General features: G+C 44.1%; 1 protein-coding gene across 13 annotated transcripts in view; it reads left to right on the top strand.

The window, feature by feature from the left end:
* The window catches only part of LOC112128528 (regulatory factor X8), a 103,064-nt gene extending 92,988 nt beyond the window's left edge, over positions 1-10,076 (top strand). For all 13 annotated transcript variants that reach the window (XM_054547004.2, XM_063713299.1, XM_063713302.1 and 10 more), the window contains 3 exons: positions 1,315-1,429; positions 4,660-4,976; positions 9,711-10,076. In XM_054547004.2, the coding sequence (XP_054402979.1) occupies positions 1,315-1,429; positions 4,660-4,976; positions 9,711-9,887 (609 nt within the window). In that variant the 3' untranslated portion in view covers positions 9,888-10,076. The remainder of the gene's footprint in view (positions 1-1,314; positions 1,430-4,659; positions 4,977-9,710) is intronic.
* Positions 10,077-17,207: the final 7,131 nt, after the last annotated feature.

Genomic DNA, 17,207 nt, shown 5'->3' on the forward strand with positions numbered 1-17,207 from the left:
GCTTTTGTACTCTCATTGTCCCTTCAACATAAAACCCTCTGCTGAACACCGATGGGAAGGGCTCCTCCCAAGAGTCCATCTCAGATGGTGAGGAGCACTGAGGAGGAGGATGCTACTGAAAGGACCTCACGTCCCCTGAAGCTCAGGGCCACCTTCTGGTGTGCCAAGGGTTTCGCTGGGGCAGAAGGGAAAAGAAGCAATGACAAGAAAGGGCATTCTTTGTTTATAGCCAGGCTCTCTATTTCTTCCTCAAAGACATGTGGTGGAGCTGTGGTGGGTCCACAGGCATGTGACTGAGGATGAGACGAGGCTTGGAGCATGCATATCGACAGATGCATTTGAAATCCATGACTCATGGCTTACAGATGGCTTCAAGTGTGGTCCAAGGCTGCTCTCTGTCTGGGTAGAGGGAATCTCTTAGTCTGCATGCAGCAGCATCTTATTGGTATACAGTTTAGTGCCAGTGAGGCTGTCAGATGACCTTGGTTCCACTGGGTGCAGGAGCTGGGACTTTCCAGTTTGGAGCTTGCTTACACAGCAAGCATGATGACCAGCTTTTCCAAATGGGCACCACTGCTTTTCGTTATTATGGGACTCTGTGCCACTTTTCCACAATCAGATTTGACATGCAGAAGTGCAGGAATAAAACAGCCCCTGCCCCTCTTGATGGCCATTCCCAAGTGGACTTCAATGAGGCTGTCCCTACGGTGTTTCTGTGTCACACATCATAAGTGACCTCTTTTGAAAAACTGTGTGGTGCTGGGCATGGTGGCTTATGCCTCTAATCCCAGTGCCTCTGGGAGGCCGAGGCAGGAGGATCACTTGAGCCTAGAAGTTAAGGCCAGCTTGAGCAACACAGTGAGACCCTTATCTCTACCCACCCTCCCCCCAAAAATTAAATTAGTCATGCGCAGTGGTGCATGCCTGTAGTCCCAGCTACTGAGGAGGCTGAGGTGGGAGGATCCCTTAAGCCCAGGAGTTTGAGTCTGCAGTGGGCCAAGATCATGCCACTGCACTCCAGCCTGGGGAAGAGGAAGACCATGTCTCAAAAAAAAAATTGCTTTTTTTTTATTTTAAGAGAAAAAGTAAGCCAATTTCCTACCTCCCTCCTTCTCTCCACCAACTTTAAAGGGCTCTGCCCTGGAACCATCTCCATGGAAGACAGAGAAAGACCAGACATTGGCCCATTATTTCATCTTCGTCTTCTCTGGCTGTTTAAAAATGCGTGTGCATGACAAATGTGTGCATTCGAAACATACTCTGCTTCTTGATTTTATCACAAACTGCAGCCTTTTTCTCACAAAAACTTAACAGCCAAGCAGAAGCAAAGAAGAGTTTATCAAATTAGCCGCCAGCTTCCAGCTGAGATGGAATCTTCTTCTCACTGCTGTGAGCAAAGCCATGACCCTCTGCCACGGAGATAGTTTTGGTAAGTCAGAAAATAAGAAAATATTTTGTATTCTACCTTTTAAAAATGTCATTATGGCATAAGTATTTTGCGTATTGCTATGTAGAATCCAGCCATCTTCTTTTAACCTTTTTATGTAAAATATAACATAGATGCAGCAAACCATACAACATGATAGTAATTTTTATTTTTAGTGTCAGTGTGATAGTCTGTCAAACAGATGGACCATGCTTTTCCTTCCTGTTTCATCATCGTTAGACACACAGGAAGCCTCTCCTTGTTCTTGAATTATGAGCTTTGTGACATTTAGAGAAAAGCACCGAGAGAGACAACTGAGATGGAGCACAAAATGGATTCTTTGAAGCACTCATACTTAACTCTCAGGAATAATGATTAAGTTGCCATTGTATGCAGATGGTAGAGAGAGTGAAGTAATGTTCATTTTGCAAACTTCCTGGTCAAATCCCTGGTCTTCCTCTGTTGGGGAAGGTCACATCTTTGATGCAATTGCCTTATAAAAAGGGTTGTAGGGGTTGGGTGCTATGGCTCACACCTGTAATCCCAGCACTTTGGGAGGTTGGGGCAGGTGGATCACCTGAGGTCAGGAGTTCGAGACCAGCCTGCCCAACATGGTGAAACCCTGTCTCTACTAAAAATACAAAAATTAGCCAGGCATGGTGGTGGATGCTTGTAATCCCAGCAACTCGGGAGCTTGAGGCAGGAGAATCACTTGAACCTGGGAGGCAGAAGTTGCGGTGAGCTGAGATCGCACCATTGCACTCCAGCCTGGGTGACAAGAGCGAAACTCCACCTCAAAAAGAAAAAAAAACAAAAAGGATTATAGGAAGGGAAGTTCACCACTCAGCCCACCAGCTTCATGGACTGGATCATTCCTTCAAAAGGTATTTCATGCTTCCCAGGCACCTTCCTGGGCACTGGGCATACAGCAGTGAAAAGATAAAGTCTCCACTCCTGTGAGTTTGCACAGTAGTTATGGCAAGTGATCCCTGCACAGAGAGCTGCCAGATGCTCTCACAGCAAGAAGGAAGAGAAAGCAAGCCCTATTAGACCAGCTTTGCAGACACCCTGGAGCTCCTGAGGGCTGCTGCTATCAGCTGCCATATAGGTGACACTCACTTATAGTGGGACTCTTCCCTTCACTGAAGTCCAAACTGACTCTGCTTTATGCTCCTGCTCTTCCAGAGCAGAGAGACAGCAGAGTTTACATGCATCATGGGAAGAAATCTAGCCCTGAGCCGGGTATGGTGGCTCACACCTGTAATCCCAGCACTTTGCGAGACTGAGGCACGCAGATCTCTTGAGCCTGGGAGTTTAAGACCAGCCTGGGCAATATGATCAAACCCTGTCACTACAAAAAAAATAAAATACAAATACAAAAATTAGCCAGATGTGGTGGCCCAGTAGTCCCAGCTACTTGGGAGGCTGAGGTGGGAGGATTGCTTGAACCAGGGAGGCAGAGGTTGCAATGAGCTGAGATTGGGCCACTGCACTCCAGCCTGGGTAGCAGAGCCAGACTCTGTGTCAAAAAAAGAAAAGAAATCTAGTCTGTAGTTGTTACTTTTCCCAGTCTACCTTCTCTGTACCTCCACATGAAATCAGTGTATTCACACCAGTAGTTTGAACAACGGTTTCAAGACTTGGACTCTGATTTTCCAAGGTTAAATAGGCCAGACGATGTTGTCAGGCTCACTTCAGGCAAGGTCATGCCTTCCACAGGGACAGTGATCTCTCACCCAGATCCATGGAGGAATAGAACACTGCTCAGGGAAAAAACTGTGAAGGGCTTTTGAAATGGATGAAAAGATTACTTGAAATGGACAAAAGGCTTTGAAATGGACAAAAGGTTGGCACAGCCTTCTGGGTTATCTCTACATTCCATTGTCTTTGAGTTATTTTTACAGCTCTGTAAGTTGCAGCAAACTGATAATGCAGATGACCCTCATCCACAGAAATACAAACTAGTTGTGTCAGGTGGTTGTGATTGATGCTGCCTTGAGGACAGATCCCTTTTGGATCTATTTGTCACTGTCAGCATTCTTTTCTGTCTATAGTATATAGTTAGTACTTTGAATTCTCTTTTGAACCAGTGACAACATCTTACTGATGTAGCAATAAGATGTAATACATCATTTAATTAATGAGTTAAAGAAAACTTTTGATATGTCCTTTTCTCTTTTTTCTTCTTGAGATGGAGTCTCACTCTGTCACCCAGGCTCTGTCACCCAGGCTGGAATGCAATGGTGCGATCTCGGCTCACTGCAACCTCTGCCTCCTGGGTTCAAGTGATTCTCCTGCCTCAGTCTCCCGAGTAGCTGGGACTACAGGCACGTGCCACCCTGCCCGGCTAATTTTTTGTATTTTTTAGTGGAGACGAGGTTTTGCCTTGTTAGCCGGGATGGTCTCGATATCCTGGCCTTGTGATCTGCCCGCCTCGGCCTCCAAAAGTGCTGGGATTACAGGTGTGAGCCACTGTGCCTGATGTGTCTATTTTATATCTGTATAAGAGTCATGATTTTACCTTTATTTAATACTTATCTTTTAACGATTGCAATAGGCCAGATTTCCTCCTCTGTTTCTCAAGCAAACATTAATGATTGTTTTCCTTTCTGTGAGTGCAAAGTCCTTGGGATTTGGAGCATTCAGCTAAGTCACATACCCTCCTTCCTCTCTGATGACGGCACTTGCAGGTGCACCTGAGAAGACACCTCTCACAGGTGGAAAGCCAGCTGGCCTCCTTACCCACTTCCCACACAAAAAGCTGCAGCCACAGGGTCTGCAAGAGAGGCAACGCACTACGTTTCAAACACCACGAAACAGCAGCAGGGCTCCCTCTGCACACTGCCCCCATTTCCTCCCACCCCTTCTGGACATTCCTGTGGATCATACATGGGGCACAGTGAGGTTGAGGGGTAACCTCTCCAGCTCTGGGAGCAGCACCCAGTTCCCTGTAGGGTTTGCTTTCCTCCCATCTCACACCAGATGGATTTTAAGTTCCTTTTCATGGCTTAGGCTGTTTAGCTCTTGGTCCTTTCTGTCCAAAAGCTGCCTTGCCAGGGGTTTTCTACTGATGGCTGCTATGTAAGAGGCCCACCCAGGCCTCTTCTGGGTAGGCTATTGGAACGAGGCTCACTTACACAGGTGTTAGCCCCAGAAAAGTTGTTAGTTTCACAGTGATTTGTTTATTGTCTGTCGATCAAATGTATTCATTTTTGGTTATTATCTAAATGTAGGCTCCTGGCATCTGTTTCACTTGCTGCTTTTAGAATACGTAATTCATATACTTCAGTCATGCCTAGAGGAGGAAGAGGAGGAGGAGGACGTGGGGAATGTCAAGGAAATGCTACCAGATGACCCGACTCTCAGCCAGCCAGATCAGGCACTTTCCCACCCTCTGAATTCCTCACTGTCGCAGGCGTGTGCCAGCCCCAGCGTGGAGCCACTGGGGGTGATGCTGACACACATGGGCCACGGCCGATATCCCGTGGGTGTGAGCAACATGGTCCTCAGGATCCTGGGCTTCTTGGTGGACACTGCCACGGGCGATAAGGTAGGGACACCAGGACCCCCTTCCACACAGCTGTTTCAAGGGGAATAAGAGCCATAGGTGATTAGGAAAACCCTCAAGATCACTTTGTCCAAACAATGATAAAGGATTCTACAATCATCTTTACACTAGGCGATTTTGCTGGGGGTGAGTTTAATTCACTGTCTGTTGATTACTGGTCGGCTCAGGTTTGTGGGACATTGATAGATGCCTGGCATGATTAGAAGTGTGGGCCATCTGATGGCCTGGGTATTTATTGCCTTCCCAGAGTGTGCCTGGCCTGGTGAGACTAACTCAGCAATAGCACACCACTGACATCTGAGTGGCATGCACTGAAAATTCCCCTAGTGTTCAAAGACAGGAAACGTCAAATAGTCTGAACAGAGGATTTTGAAAAGATTACATTGGGATACCTGTTGAAAGATACAAAAATTAGAGTTACTATTTACCTAACACCTACTATATAGCCCTTATGTATGTTATCTCGAAGCCATGCCATCCTGTAGAATATTTGTTCTTGTCATTGTCATTTGATGGATGAGGAAACTGAGGCTCACAGAAGCTGAGTGACTTGCACAAAGTCACACAGCAAGGAAATGCGAGGAAATAGTGGAACAGAGATTGGAGCCCCAGCCTGCCTGATCTCAAGTCCATTCTTCACCTACAACCCTAGACAGGAGGTTGTTTTATGCCCTGAGGAGTGCAGGACACAGGTTGTAGAGGTCGGACATGGACATCAGTACCATGAAGCAGAGCTGGACTGATGGAGGAACAACTGAAATGCCTCCATTGAGGAGTGGGGAGTGGGCTGGTTAAAAAAAAACTGACAGCAATTGTCTTAGGGCTAATTTCTCTGCACATGTTTGATGTTTAGCCGCTATCCATCTTCTTTTTGTGCCCACAAGTTCCCCCTCTCACACAGATGAGTTGTGCTTAGTAGGAAATTGAAGTAGGTGCAATCATTCACCCTGAAGCAGGTTAATAGTGGTCTTGGCCGTGGCAATGAGTCACAGCCTAAAACTCTTCATGCCTTAGAGTCCGCAGAATAATAGGAAGCTTCCAGGGCCCTTTCCTTCTTGAGCAAACTCTCATTCTGAGTTCTCCAATTGCAGAGATCCTGCACACCTGTTATTGAGCAATGCTTGGACAAGACACCTCCCTAGACCAAAAAAAAAAAAAAAAAAAACAGGAGCCAGGGAAATGCATCTCAATGCATCTCTCAGGTTTACCAGTTCTCTATCTGTATTTGGTCTTTCTTTCTCACTTTGAGATAGTAAGTCACATATCCAGCTGCATTCAGTGCTCTCTGTGAGGTAGATTCCAATGTGTGTCTGTAAATGAGAAACTCACCTCCTGCATGAGTGTACATGTGAAAAGAGCAGACATGGTTGATGAAGCATGCAGCAGTGAAACACTGACCCCAACTTGGGGGTGCTAATGAGAGCTGGGCCTCCTTAGCTGGCAGCAGCTAAGGCGCTTTCAGGAAGCAGGTGTTTTTAGACAGTTGGCAGAAAGAAGGCCCAGTTAGTTCTGAAGAGGCAATGGCTTGGCTAGGCTATGCCTAGGAGAATGGCTCTCCCTGCTGCTGTACCTGTGGCAGAGCCCTCCAAGGGCCACCAGTGGAAAGCGCCTGAGTGTAGTCTGGAGCATTCTGTAGAGCCCTAGCAGGGCCAGCATTCATGCTGGGCTGCAGTGTTCAGCTCCAAGTGAAAGCAAATTCTTTGCGCTCACCAGCTGGAGCAAGAGGTCAGCGCGTAGCATGACAACTTGTTAAAGGAAAAACAAAAACATCTTGCAGTGACACTTGTTAAAGCACCATAAGGGAGGCTTTATCTGTAAGGAAGGCTTTATTCAGTACCATCTCCACAGGGCTTTTGCAGCCGGGGAGGGAGATTGGTCTTAACTCTGAGTACAGCAGGGACAGGGTGGCGGGAGCGGAATTTATAGCCTAGGAGCTGGGTGGGGGGTCAGTGGATGGGAACTTACTAAGAAGAAATGTCAGACATAAGGGGGATTCTGGCTGAACCCACCTAAGAGGATTCTTGTAGAAGTCCAGCCAGCTGGGGTGACCAGACATCACCTAGAGGCTGGCAGAGGATGAGGAAACTGATCACATATGGAGATGGGGCATTCTTGCTAAAGTGACTCAGCAGGGTTCTTGCTAAAACTGGATTTCACAAGAAAGTGGGCAAACGAGAAGGTTCAGGAGCCAGAATAAAGTTCAGCCAAGCGGAGAATGTTAATCAAATGATATACACATTTATATAGTAAATGTGTATATATTAGTCAGCAAGGTAACCAGGAGTAAGCTTTTACCTCTTCAGGCACAGTTAGAAGGCGTGAAGAGCAGACACTGACAGTCTTCCATAGCTGAACGTTTAAATGCATCTTTTCATCTCAGTGAAATAGGTGTTATCATCAACCCTATTTTACAGCTGGCATAACTGAGGATCTTGAAGGGGTTGGGTAATTTTCCCAAGGTCACCTCACTAATTAGTGGAAGAACAGGAATTTACACCTCCACAGATCCTTCCAAGACTGTCCTTCTCAGCATTCTCTCTCTCCCCCAAAGTGTTTTCTGCCATCTGCTTTAATTCCATAATTGGTCACTTGGGACTAATTACTAAAAATACCTTCAAGTCTGATAAGGGCAATCCTGGCACGTACATTTCTGGGTTCAAATTCTACTTCTTCCCCTTGTTAGTTAGAACGTTGGACAAATTGCTTAACTTATGGGGATACTCATGTCTAATTCTATAGGGCCATTATGAGGTTTAAATGAGTTAATTGTTGTAAAATGCTTAGGCTATTTCCTAGAATATAGTAAGTACCCAGTAACCACTGGTCATCATTATTATTGCTCCACCACTGCCTCCTAAGCTGAGCACTTTCTCTTAACACTCTTGGCCCAATCCCTTAGCTCCTCTGAAGGTCCTTGCAATGAGGTTTGACCTATATTTAATGGGTGGAAACAATAGAGAAGATATTAAACACTTAATTGAACTACATAATAAAGCAACAGAAGCAGACAAATGTCAGGTAATCCAAGGTAATACACATTAGAGATTAATTAAACCTGCTTCTGTTCATTCCTGCCTGCTGAATTAGCTATAATGACTTAAACAATCACACCAAAAGTTACACTCATCTGATTTTCATTGCATCCATTATTCAGCACTTGCACTCATCATCAACAGAAAAGCACACCCTGCGTGTCCCATCTGCATTCATCTGCCACCATTTAACACCTCGTTCAGCTGCACAGCTGTGGCAGCCTCATTCCCTGAACAATTTAGTGCTGGCCTGCACCTCCGGTAACAACTGAAGTCAGCATTCCGGATTGCCATACCCATCTGTCCCTCTTCTACATTCTAGCGGCGTTCAAAATAGTCAGATGCCAAGGCATGTTTAAGAATAAAGTGAAAAACTATACTGATATCAAATAACGAATTTAGGTCATGTACTCCAGGATTACAGCAGAGCAAAACAACATTTTTTAAGTGTCTCTTCGCCTCTAAGATAAAGGTGAAAACAATTTTTTGAAAAAGAAGAAAAACGCCTTTTCATTGGTGGTGATGGTTTTTGTTGAATTTAGAGGAGGAGTGAGACATACTTTCATGAACCTTGCATTTGAAGTTAATGGTGCACACATCTCTGTCAAAGTATACTAGCTTATAGGAGGTTTATTCATGAAATCAGACCAAGTGAATACATTTCTATTGGTTTTAAAGTAGTCATGGCCAAGTTTCCTGGAGCTAAGGGAGGGATGGTACATTCACCATTCTCAGATAGGAAGACTTACTTGCTCGTCAGGTGAAGTGTCTGAGGAGAGCTTCAGGTAACTTAGAACCTCCCCATCTCTCGAATCTGATACTTCCCAATTGAGTCACCAATACCAGATTGCTGATGGATGGGGGAAGGAGAGCCTGTGTGGGAATTTGAACCGACTATGTCAGCTCCAGAGACTTGTTGAGAATGCGGGGATTAGTACACGTCTTGAGACCCCCAAATTGATGGGGGTTCTGCAGCCACATGGAGACCGTGGGTGCCTTTCATAGGCTCCCTCCCAACTTTCACAACTCATCTGCTTTCTCCAGTGTCTGTTAAGGAAGAATGTTGGTTTGCTCTCACGAGGACATTTCTCACAAACTGCAAAGCCCTCTTCCTTTCCCTAAAGAGAGCCCATCAGCTCCCTGCCCCTGCACCATCCCTGCCTTGCAAAGCCTCCCACTGAGTCCTCACTGGACCCTGAGTGTTTTCCTGAGAAATCAGGAGTTCTCTTAGTAAGAATAAATGCATGAGCTGGGCGCGGTGGCTCATGCCTCTAATCCCAGCACTTTGGGAGGCTGACGCAGGTGGATCACCTGAGGTCAGGAGTTCGAAACCAGCCTGGCCAACATAGTGAAACCCTGTCTCTACTAAAAATACAAAATTAGCTGGGCATGGTGGTACATGCCTGTAATCTCAGCTACTTGGGAGGCTGAGGCAGGAGAATCATTTGAACCTGGGAGGCGGAGGTTGCAGTGAGCTGAGATGGTGCCATTGCACTCCAGCTTGGGCAACAAGAGTGAAACTCCATCTCAAAAAAAAAAAAAAGAATAAATGCATGAACTTCTCCTTTACATCCCAGGGTGGGACCTTGGGCTTGGTAGAAGAACTCAAATGGTAGTTCCTGCAACAAGGAATAGTATAACTGTCTCTTTTTATCTTTTCCCTTTAAACATTTCCCTCTCACAGCTCATCCACGTGCTGTTGGAAGATGAAACCACCGAAAGCGCAGTTAAACTCAGCCTTCCTATGGGACAAGAAGCCCTCATAACCCTAAAAGACGGACAACAATTTGTGATTCAGATATCAGATGTACCCCAAAGCTCTGAAGATATTTATTTCAGAGAAAGCAATGCTAAAGTGTGAGATTATTTATTTGAATAGAGAATAAGAAAACTGATAGACTTGCATTCTTAAAAATATTAAATCCTAAAGTTTTTCTATTGATAAAAGACGATGTTATGTATATAATAGATGTAGCATTGTCTATTTTATGTTTATATGTATTTCAAGGAGGTGGTTTTGATAAAATATATAAACTGATTTGGAGAATAATTTTTGCCTCTGTTGCTTTTCTTTTGGGGCTGTCCGAGTATTTCTATTTTGAGACATGGCAGAAAGGAAATTTGAGAATGCTTTTCGGGAGTAAAGAAATAGTTAAGGCTCCAGAGAAAGAAAAAGTTCAAAGAATACCAACTGGTACAAGCAGTAAAATGCCAGTGGTGATATTTTTCCTCCCCTTGGTGGTGCCTCAATCAAAATAGAATTTGTAGATAGATCCCCTCCGGCAGTGATGAACAGAAAAAAAATCAATATGATATCACTGTTAAACTCATTCACTGGTCCATTAAACACCTTTGGTTCACTATCCCAATTTTCATAAAGTGAGAGAATTTTGAATGCAACAATGTCTGCAGCAGAGGCCAATGTCCTGCTTTGAATCACTGTTTAGTTCTCTTTTTGTAGCAAAATCCTAAAAACTGCTGAAACTAGGAATAGATCATTGTTACAGAAAATCCACTTTTATGTAACTGATTATAATATTTAAAAGGAATTTTAAAATTCGTGCTTCACATGATTTCCGGTATACATGGAAAAAATAGAGAATATTTTATTGATCTCATATTACATATGAAATGAACTAAATTTCATGTATCTTTACATATGGAATGAATTAAATTTACTTATGAAATGAATTACATTTCCCCAAATGCTTGGAAATTTTTTTAAAAACCACAGGAGCTGTACGTCTGTAGATTCATTAAGAATTACTCATCTTTATGGATAAAAAAGTAATCATATTTAAGAGCCCTTTTCAACTACATTTAATATATTATCTCAGGCTATCTGGGAGGAGTTGTTCTTTGTCAAAGAATGAGTCAGAGAGATATTTATTCTTTTGCTCACTGCTCGGTGACTTTGCATGTCATGTGTTTGCTCATAAGTAAGTAGACAGTTGGTGGACTGAGTCACAGAACACAGGAGACAACAGGATCTGTAAGTGTGGGAATGGTGAATTTTGTTTGCATGTTTTGGGGTAAACTGATTAGCTAAGAGCTAGCAGAAGTCATTCTGGGCATTCTGTCCTTGAATGCTCAAGTTTACCAAAGAAAACAATTTTCATTGTTTCTCTGTAGCGTTAGACGTTAGGATAGGGGATGTGGATGGGTAATAGCAGAGAGGAGGAGGGACTTCTGGGACTGTTGCGATTTGTATTATTATGGTTTCTTTCTTATTTGATCTTGGGGCCTGTCTAGGAGAGCCCTGATGGGGTGGGAGGGGGAGAGAATAAGGTTTGGGTGTGTTGGTTAAACGAAAATGCAAGAAGCAGAAGTTTATTGCTCACAGACCCAGAGAGGTTAGGGGCACCGAATCACTAGGAGGGCCAGGAGGAGACTGGAGGCAGCAGGGAGCTCAGCCAGCCTGTGGTTGAGCCTGTGGGACCTGCCTTTATTAAGGCCCAGGGTGCTAGTCCTTAGGCTTTCCCTTGGGACTTGTGGATCTGAGTCATTTAAAGAAAACATACATAAAAGAGGGAACTCATTTACATGACTCCAGTGTTGACCATTAGATTTTTCCCACAGCCAGCAACTGTGGCATGAGCTGGATTTGGCATCAGTGAGATGAGGAACAAGCAGGCTCTATTGCAAACACCACACAGAGAGGAGAAGTCTCACTGAAGACAAGGATGACAGGATTGAACTGGATTTCAAACAGCTTATGTCAGGTCTAAAAATGGCTGTCAAGGCTGCCACTCCATGAAGTCTATGCCAGGAACCCTCACGGTGCTCCCATTCTTGGGCTGGGGGCTGGCCATACAGTGTCGTGTGTTCACCTTGCGAAAATGTGTCACGAAGTTTGTGATTTGACTTGATTACATTTCTGCATATGTTATATATGAAAGTGTATCTTAAAAAATACAAGGTGGCCAGGCACGGTGGCTCATGCCTATAATCCCAACACTTTGGGAGCTGAAGGTGAGAGGATTGCTTGAGCATAGGAGTTCAAGACCAGCCTGGGCAACATAATGAGAACCCTATCTCTACAAAAGAAAAAAATCAGCTGGATGTGGTGGCATGTAGCTGTAGTCTCAGCTACTCAGGAGGCAGGAGGATTGCTTGAGCCCAGTTCAAGACTGCAGTGAACTATGATCATGCCACTGCACTTCAGCCTGGATGACAGAGCAAGACCCTGTCTTAAAAATAAATAAATAAATGGCATTGCCCACTTTATGGGGAGTGGATTGGAGCTTCCTGATGGAAGAAAGGTTAAAAAGCACACAAGAGGATTTCAAGAGGAAGCGAGCTGGGCTTGAAAAGTCACCAGGTGCAGTGGCTCACACCTGTAATCCCAGCACCTGGGAGGCCAAGGTGGCTGGATTGCTTGAGCTCAGGAGTTTGTCACCAGCCTGGGCAACATGGTGAAACTCTCATCTTGACAAAAAATATAAAAAATTGCCAGGCATAGTGATTAGTGCCTGTAGTCCCAGCTACTTGGGAGGCTGAGGTGGGAGGATAGCTTAAGTCCAGGAGGTTGAGGCTGCAGTGAGCTATGATTGTACCACTGCACTACAGCCTGGGCCACAAAGCAAGGCCCTGTCTGGAAAAAAAAAGTAGAAAAAGAAAGAGAGAAGAGAGAGAGAGAGAAAGAAAGAGATAAGAAAGAAAGAAAACCACCAGGACCAACAAGCTCTGGTGTGAGAACAGAGCTGCACCTGCCTCATAGGCAAGTCTTTATTTTTAACTCCCAATCCCCTTCCTTGATGAGCTGAGACATGAGGCCCAGCAAAGAGAAAAATGAAAAAGAATGCAAACACATCTGTCTCACCCACCTCAGCCCTCAAATCCTAAAGCAGCTAGCAGGAGAGAGGAGAAGATGTCAACCTTCATGAAGTTTGACATTTTGATTATTACGCTGAGATTTTAATTACTGAACAGAGATGGTTCCTATGATTGAAAGTAACTGGTGGTCTACTACTTGAAAGCGAACATGAATGTGAACAGGAAATCCCCCTATTCCCTACCCCAAACTTAGATTTTTCTTCAAGAGCCATAAAGAATCCACACAGCAGGTTGCAAAGATTGTTTTCTGCTTGTACCATGGATCAGTTCACTATTACAGCATAACAAACTAATCCTTCATGGCTTAAAACAACCACCGTCTATGTATTATTCCTCACCAGTCCGCAGTTTGCTTGCGTAGCTGGTTCTGCTGTTCTAGGCTGGACTCAACAAATCTCAGCTGGGCTCACTCAGCCCTCCAAGGTTCCTGACAGGTATGTAGGGGGCTGGCTAGTCTAGGATGGCCTCAGCTGTCCTCCATGTGGTTCCCACATTCCTTCAACAGGCCAGTTCATGCATGTTCTCATGACAGGAGGGAGTCCAAGAGAGCAGACGTGGAAACACACAAGCATGTTTTCACACCTCCTTTTGCATCAAGTGTGGTCTTGTACCATTGACCAAAGCAAGTCATGTTGCCAAACTCAGAGTTAGCAAGATAAGGTACTCCTAATGGGTATGGATGCAGGGAGGTGTCAAACAATTGGAGTTGTCAACCACATCACTCTACCACCTACCTTATCCAGTTCAACTCACTCAAAACAACATCTAAATCATTATCCCAGTTGCTCTCTTCCCAGGTGGAAATGCCCTGCTCAGGATCCTCAAGCAGCAGTGAGATCCTGGCCACCTGCAGATTCCACAATCAATCACCCCCTCAATTGTGACATTATTACGGCACTGCCCTCCATGCAACTTAACTTGATAGGAAACAAACATTTGATCCATTAGTATGCATAGAAGCAATAGGATTTTCTGAAACAGTAATTTGAAATAGGAAAAATAATGAGAACCTGTACAGACAGATATCCCTCTTGGGCACATTACTGATTGTCAATATGGTGAGTACAGAAAGAGAGGCACATCACATTTCTCTTCACAGTAATAATAGCTGCACCCACATGTATCTTGGAACATAAATGTTCACTCATGATGATAAGTTGGAAGCCCACTAACATGCTGGCAGCAGACAGTTTTTCAGAAACACATATCTGATCAAAAATTTACAGTGACGTTTTCCAAAATTAAGTATTTGTCATGTATTTTTTCTTTTACCGGGTACTGTATAAACACTTGGGATTGTATGGGTGGAAAGCCGTGATACCTTTCCTCACCCACCATAACCGTCATGGCCAACACTCCTGTAACAAAAGGAAATAGAGAAAAGCATAACAAATGTATTTAAAATTTAATCCCATGTATGAGGCCATTCTCACACTGCTACAGAGAAATACCCGTGACTGGGTAATTTATAAAGAAAAGAGGTTTAATTGGCTCGTGGTTCCACAGGCTGTACAGGAAGCATGGTGGCATCTGCTTGGCTTCTGGGGAGGCCACAGGAAACTTACAATCATGGCAGAAGGTGAAGGGGAAGCAGACACATCTTACATGGCTGAAGCAGGAGGCAGTGGGCAGGATAGGTGCTATACACTTTTAAACAATGAGATCTCACGAGAACTCACTCACTATTAGTGAGTAGTACCAAAGGGGATATTCACCCCCATGATCCAATCACCTCCCAGCAGGCCCCACCTCCAACGTTGGGGATTACAGTTAGACATGAGATATGGGCGGGGGACACAGATCCAAACTGTACCATCAAAGTTTTATGTGACATGAAAGCCTAAATAAAGACTCGCCGAGCGCGGTGGCCCACGCCTGTAATCCCAGCACTTTGGGAGGCCGAGATAGGTGGATCTCGAGGTCAGGAGATCAAGACCATCCTGGCTAACATGGGGAAACCCCGCCTCTACTAAAAATACAAAAAAAATTTGCCGGACATGGTGGCGGGCGCCTGTAGTCCCAGCTACTCCGGAGGCTAAGGCAGGAGAATGGCGTGAACCCCGGAGGCAGAGGTTGCAGTGAGCCGAGATCGCACCACTGCACTCCAGCCTGGGCGACAGAGCGAGACTCCGTCTCAAAAAAATAAATAAATAAATAAATAAATAAATAAATAAATAAAGACTCAAAGACTCAGGGAAATCTGTCCATTTCCATGCTTATGCTCGGTGAAGAACGGACAACCATGAAGAATTGTGATTGGAGAAAAAGTGAATGATCTAATGGTAATAGACGAGTGGGAAATCCAGCAAGGCCTGTCTGTCCAGGGTCTTCTTCCTCCTTCTGTGTGTCATTCCCTTCCCCCAGGTGTGGGGCAGGACCCCTTCTGGAATGAGGTCTCATGACCTACTCTCGGACAAGGTGGATCCGAGGACCTCTTTACGGCCAGCTCCTATACAGGAAGGCAGAGGGAGTTACAGTCATATTTCTAGGCTTTATGGCTGGCTTTGAAGGAGAGGGGTTCTAATTTCTGTGATCCATCTTGGGGAAGAGAAATTCTAGTTCCTATGGCCTGCCTTGTGGGAGAGGGGGAGCAGGAGAAAGAAGGGTAGGAAAAGGCCAGAAAGAGATTTTGCTTCTGAGGCTCTTCCACTGTCCTTTACTTCAAAGTACTCAGCATGTCAAAGCGTTACACTCTGGGCATGACTTTCTCAACCATGAATAAAATAGACAAATCTGTGCTCTTTATTGAACTTATGTTCCTGGTACAGGAAGACTGACACTGAGCTAATCAGCAAATAAAAGCAAAATATCTTAAGTAGATATAAGTATTATCGTGAAAATTCACTATGGGGATGGAGATTCTCTTTTTTTTTTTTTTTTTGACAGTCTCTCTCCATTGCCCAGGCTGGAGTGCAATGGCGTGATCTCGGCTCACTGCAATCTCTGCCTCCCGGATTCAAGCAATTCTCCTGCCTCAGCTTCCCGAGTAGCTGGGATTACAGGTGTGTGCCAATGTGCTCAACTAATTTTTGTATTATTTGATAGAGTCGGGGTTTTGCCATGTTGGCCAGGCTGGTCTTGAACTCCTGACCTCAGGTGATCTGCTCACCTCTGCCTCCCAAAGTATTGGGATTACAGGCGTGAGCCACCGCACCCAGCCTGATGCTGCTTCTTATAGGGCATTCAAGCAAGACCTCTCTCACAAGGGGTAATCTGAAAAGAGACCTGAAGAAAGTAGGAGAAAGGAAAGGTGTGAGAGTCTCCTAAAAAGGGGAGGAAAATGAATCAGAGAAGTAGGAGAGTACTACCAGGCAGGGCTAATGCCCCCTTGAAGTTAATGACCATAAATCTGAAGTGATTAAGGAACTTAAAATCATATATATTCTCTATATATACACTGTATATATATTTAAAATCATGTATACACTATATAAATCATATATACGATATATATAAATTATATATACTATACATATATATGATTTATATATATATAGACACTTCAAATTTATGGCCATTAACTAAATTATATATATATATATATGATTTTAAGTCCCTTAATCTCTTCAATATATATATAGAATATATAATATATTGATAAAAGAAATTATAGGCAACACAAATAAGTGCAAAGACATCCCATATTCATGAATCAGAAGACATAATTTTGTTAAACTGTTCATACTACCCAAAGGAATCTACAAATTCAATTCAATTCCTATCAAAATCCACTTAGTGGCTGGGTGCAGAGGCTCACACCACAGAAGGCCAAGGTGGGAGGACTATTTGAGTCCAGGAGTTCAAGGCCAGCCTGGACAACATAGCAAGACCCCATTTCTACAAAAAAAATAAAAAATAAAAATTAGCCAGGCATGATGGCATGTTCCTGTCTATAGTCCTAGCTACTCCAGAAGCCAAGGAGAGAGGATCTCTTGAGCACAGGAGTTTGAGGTTACAGTGAGCTATGATCATTACCACTTCACTCCAGCTTGGGCAAAAGAGTAAGACTCTGTCTCTAAAATGAACAAACAAGAAATAATAATAATAATTAAAAAAAAACCCTGCAATGATATCACCTTACACCCATTAGAATGGCCATTATAAAAAATAACAACAGGTGTTGGTGAGAAGGTGGATACATTAGAACTCTTGTGCATCATTGGTGGGAATATAAAATAGTGCAGCTGTTTTGGGAAACAATATGGAGGTTCATTAAAAGCAAACTACCATAGGATTCAGCAATCACACTTATCGGTATTTACCCAAAAGAATTCAAGACAGGATCTCTAAGAGGTATTTACACTCAAATGTTTATTGCAGTAGTATTCACAATAACTGTAAGGCA

The sequence above is a fragment of the Pongo abelii genome, chromosome 12, assembly GCF_028885655.2.
Source record: "Pongo abelii isolate AG06213 chromosome 12, NHGRI_mPonAbe1-v2.0_pri, whole genome shotgun sequence".
Classification (NCBI taxonomy): domain Eukaryota; kingdom Metazoa; phylum Chordata; class Mammalia; order Primates; family Hominidae; genus Pongo; species Pongo abelii.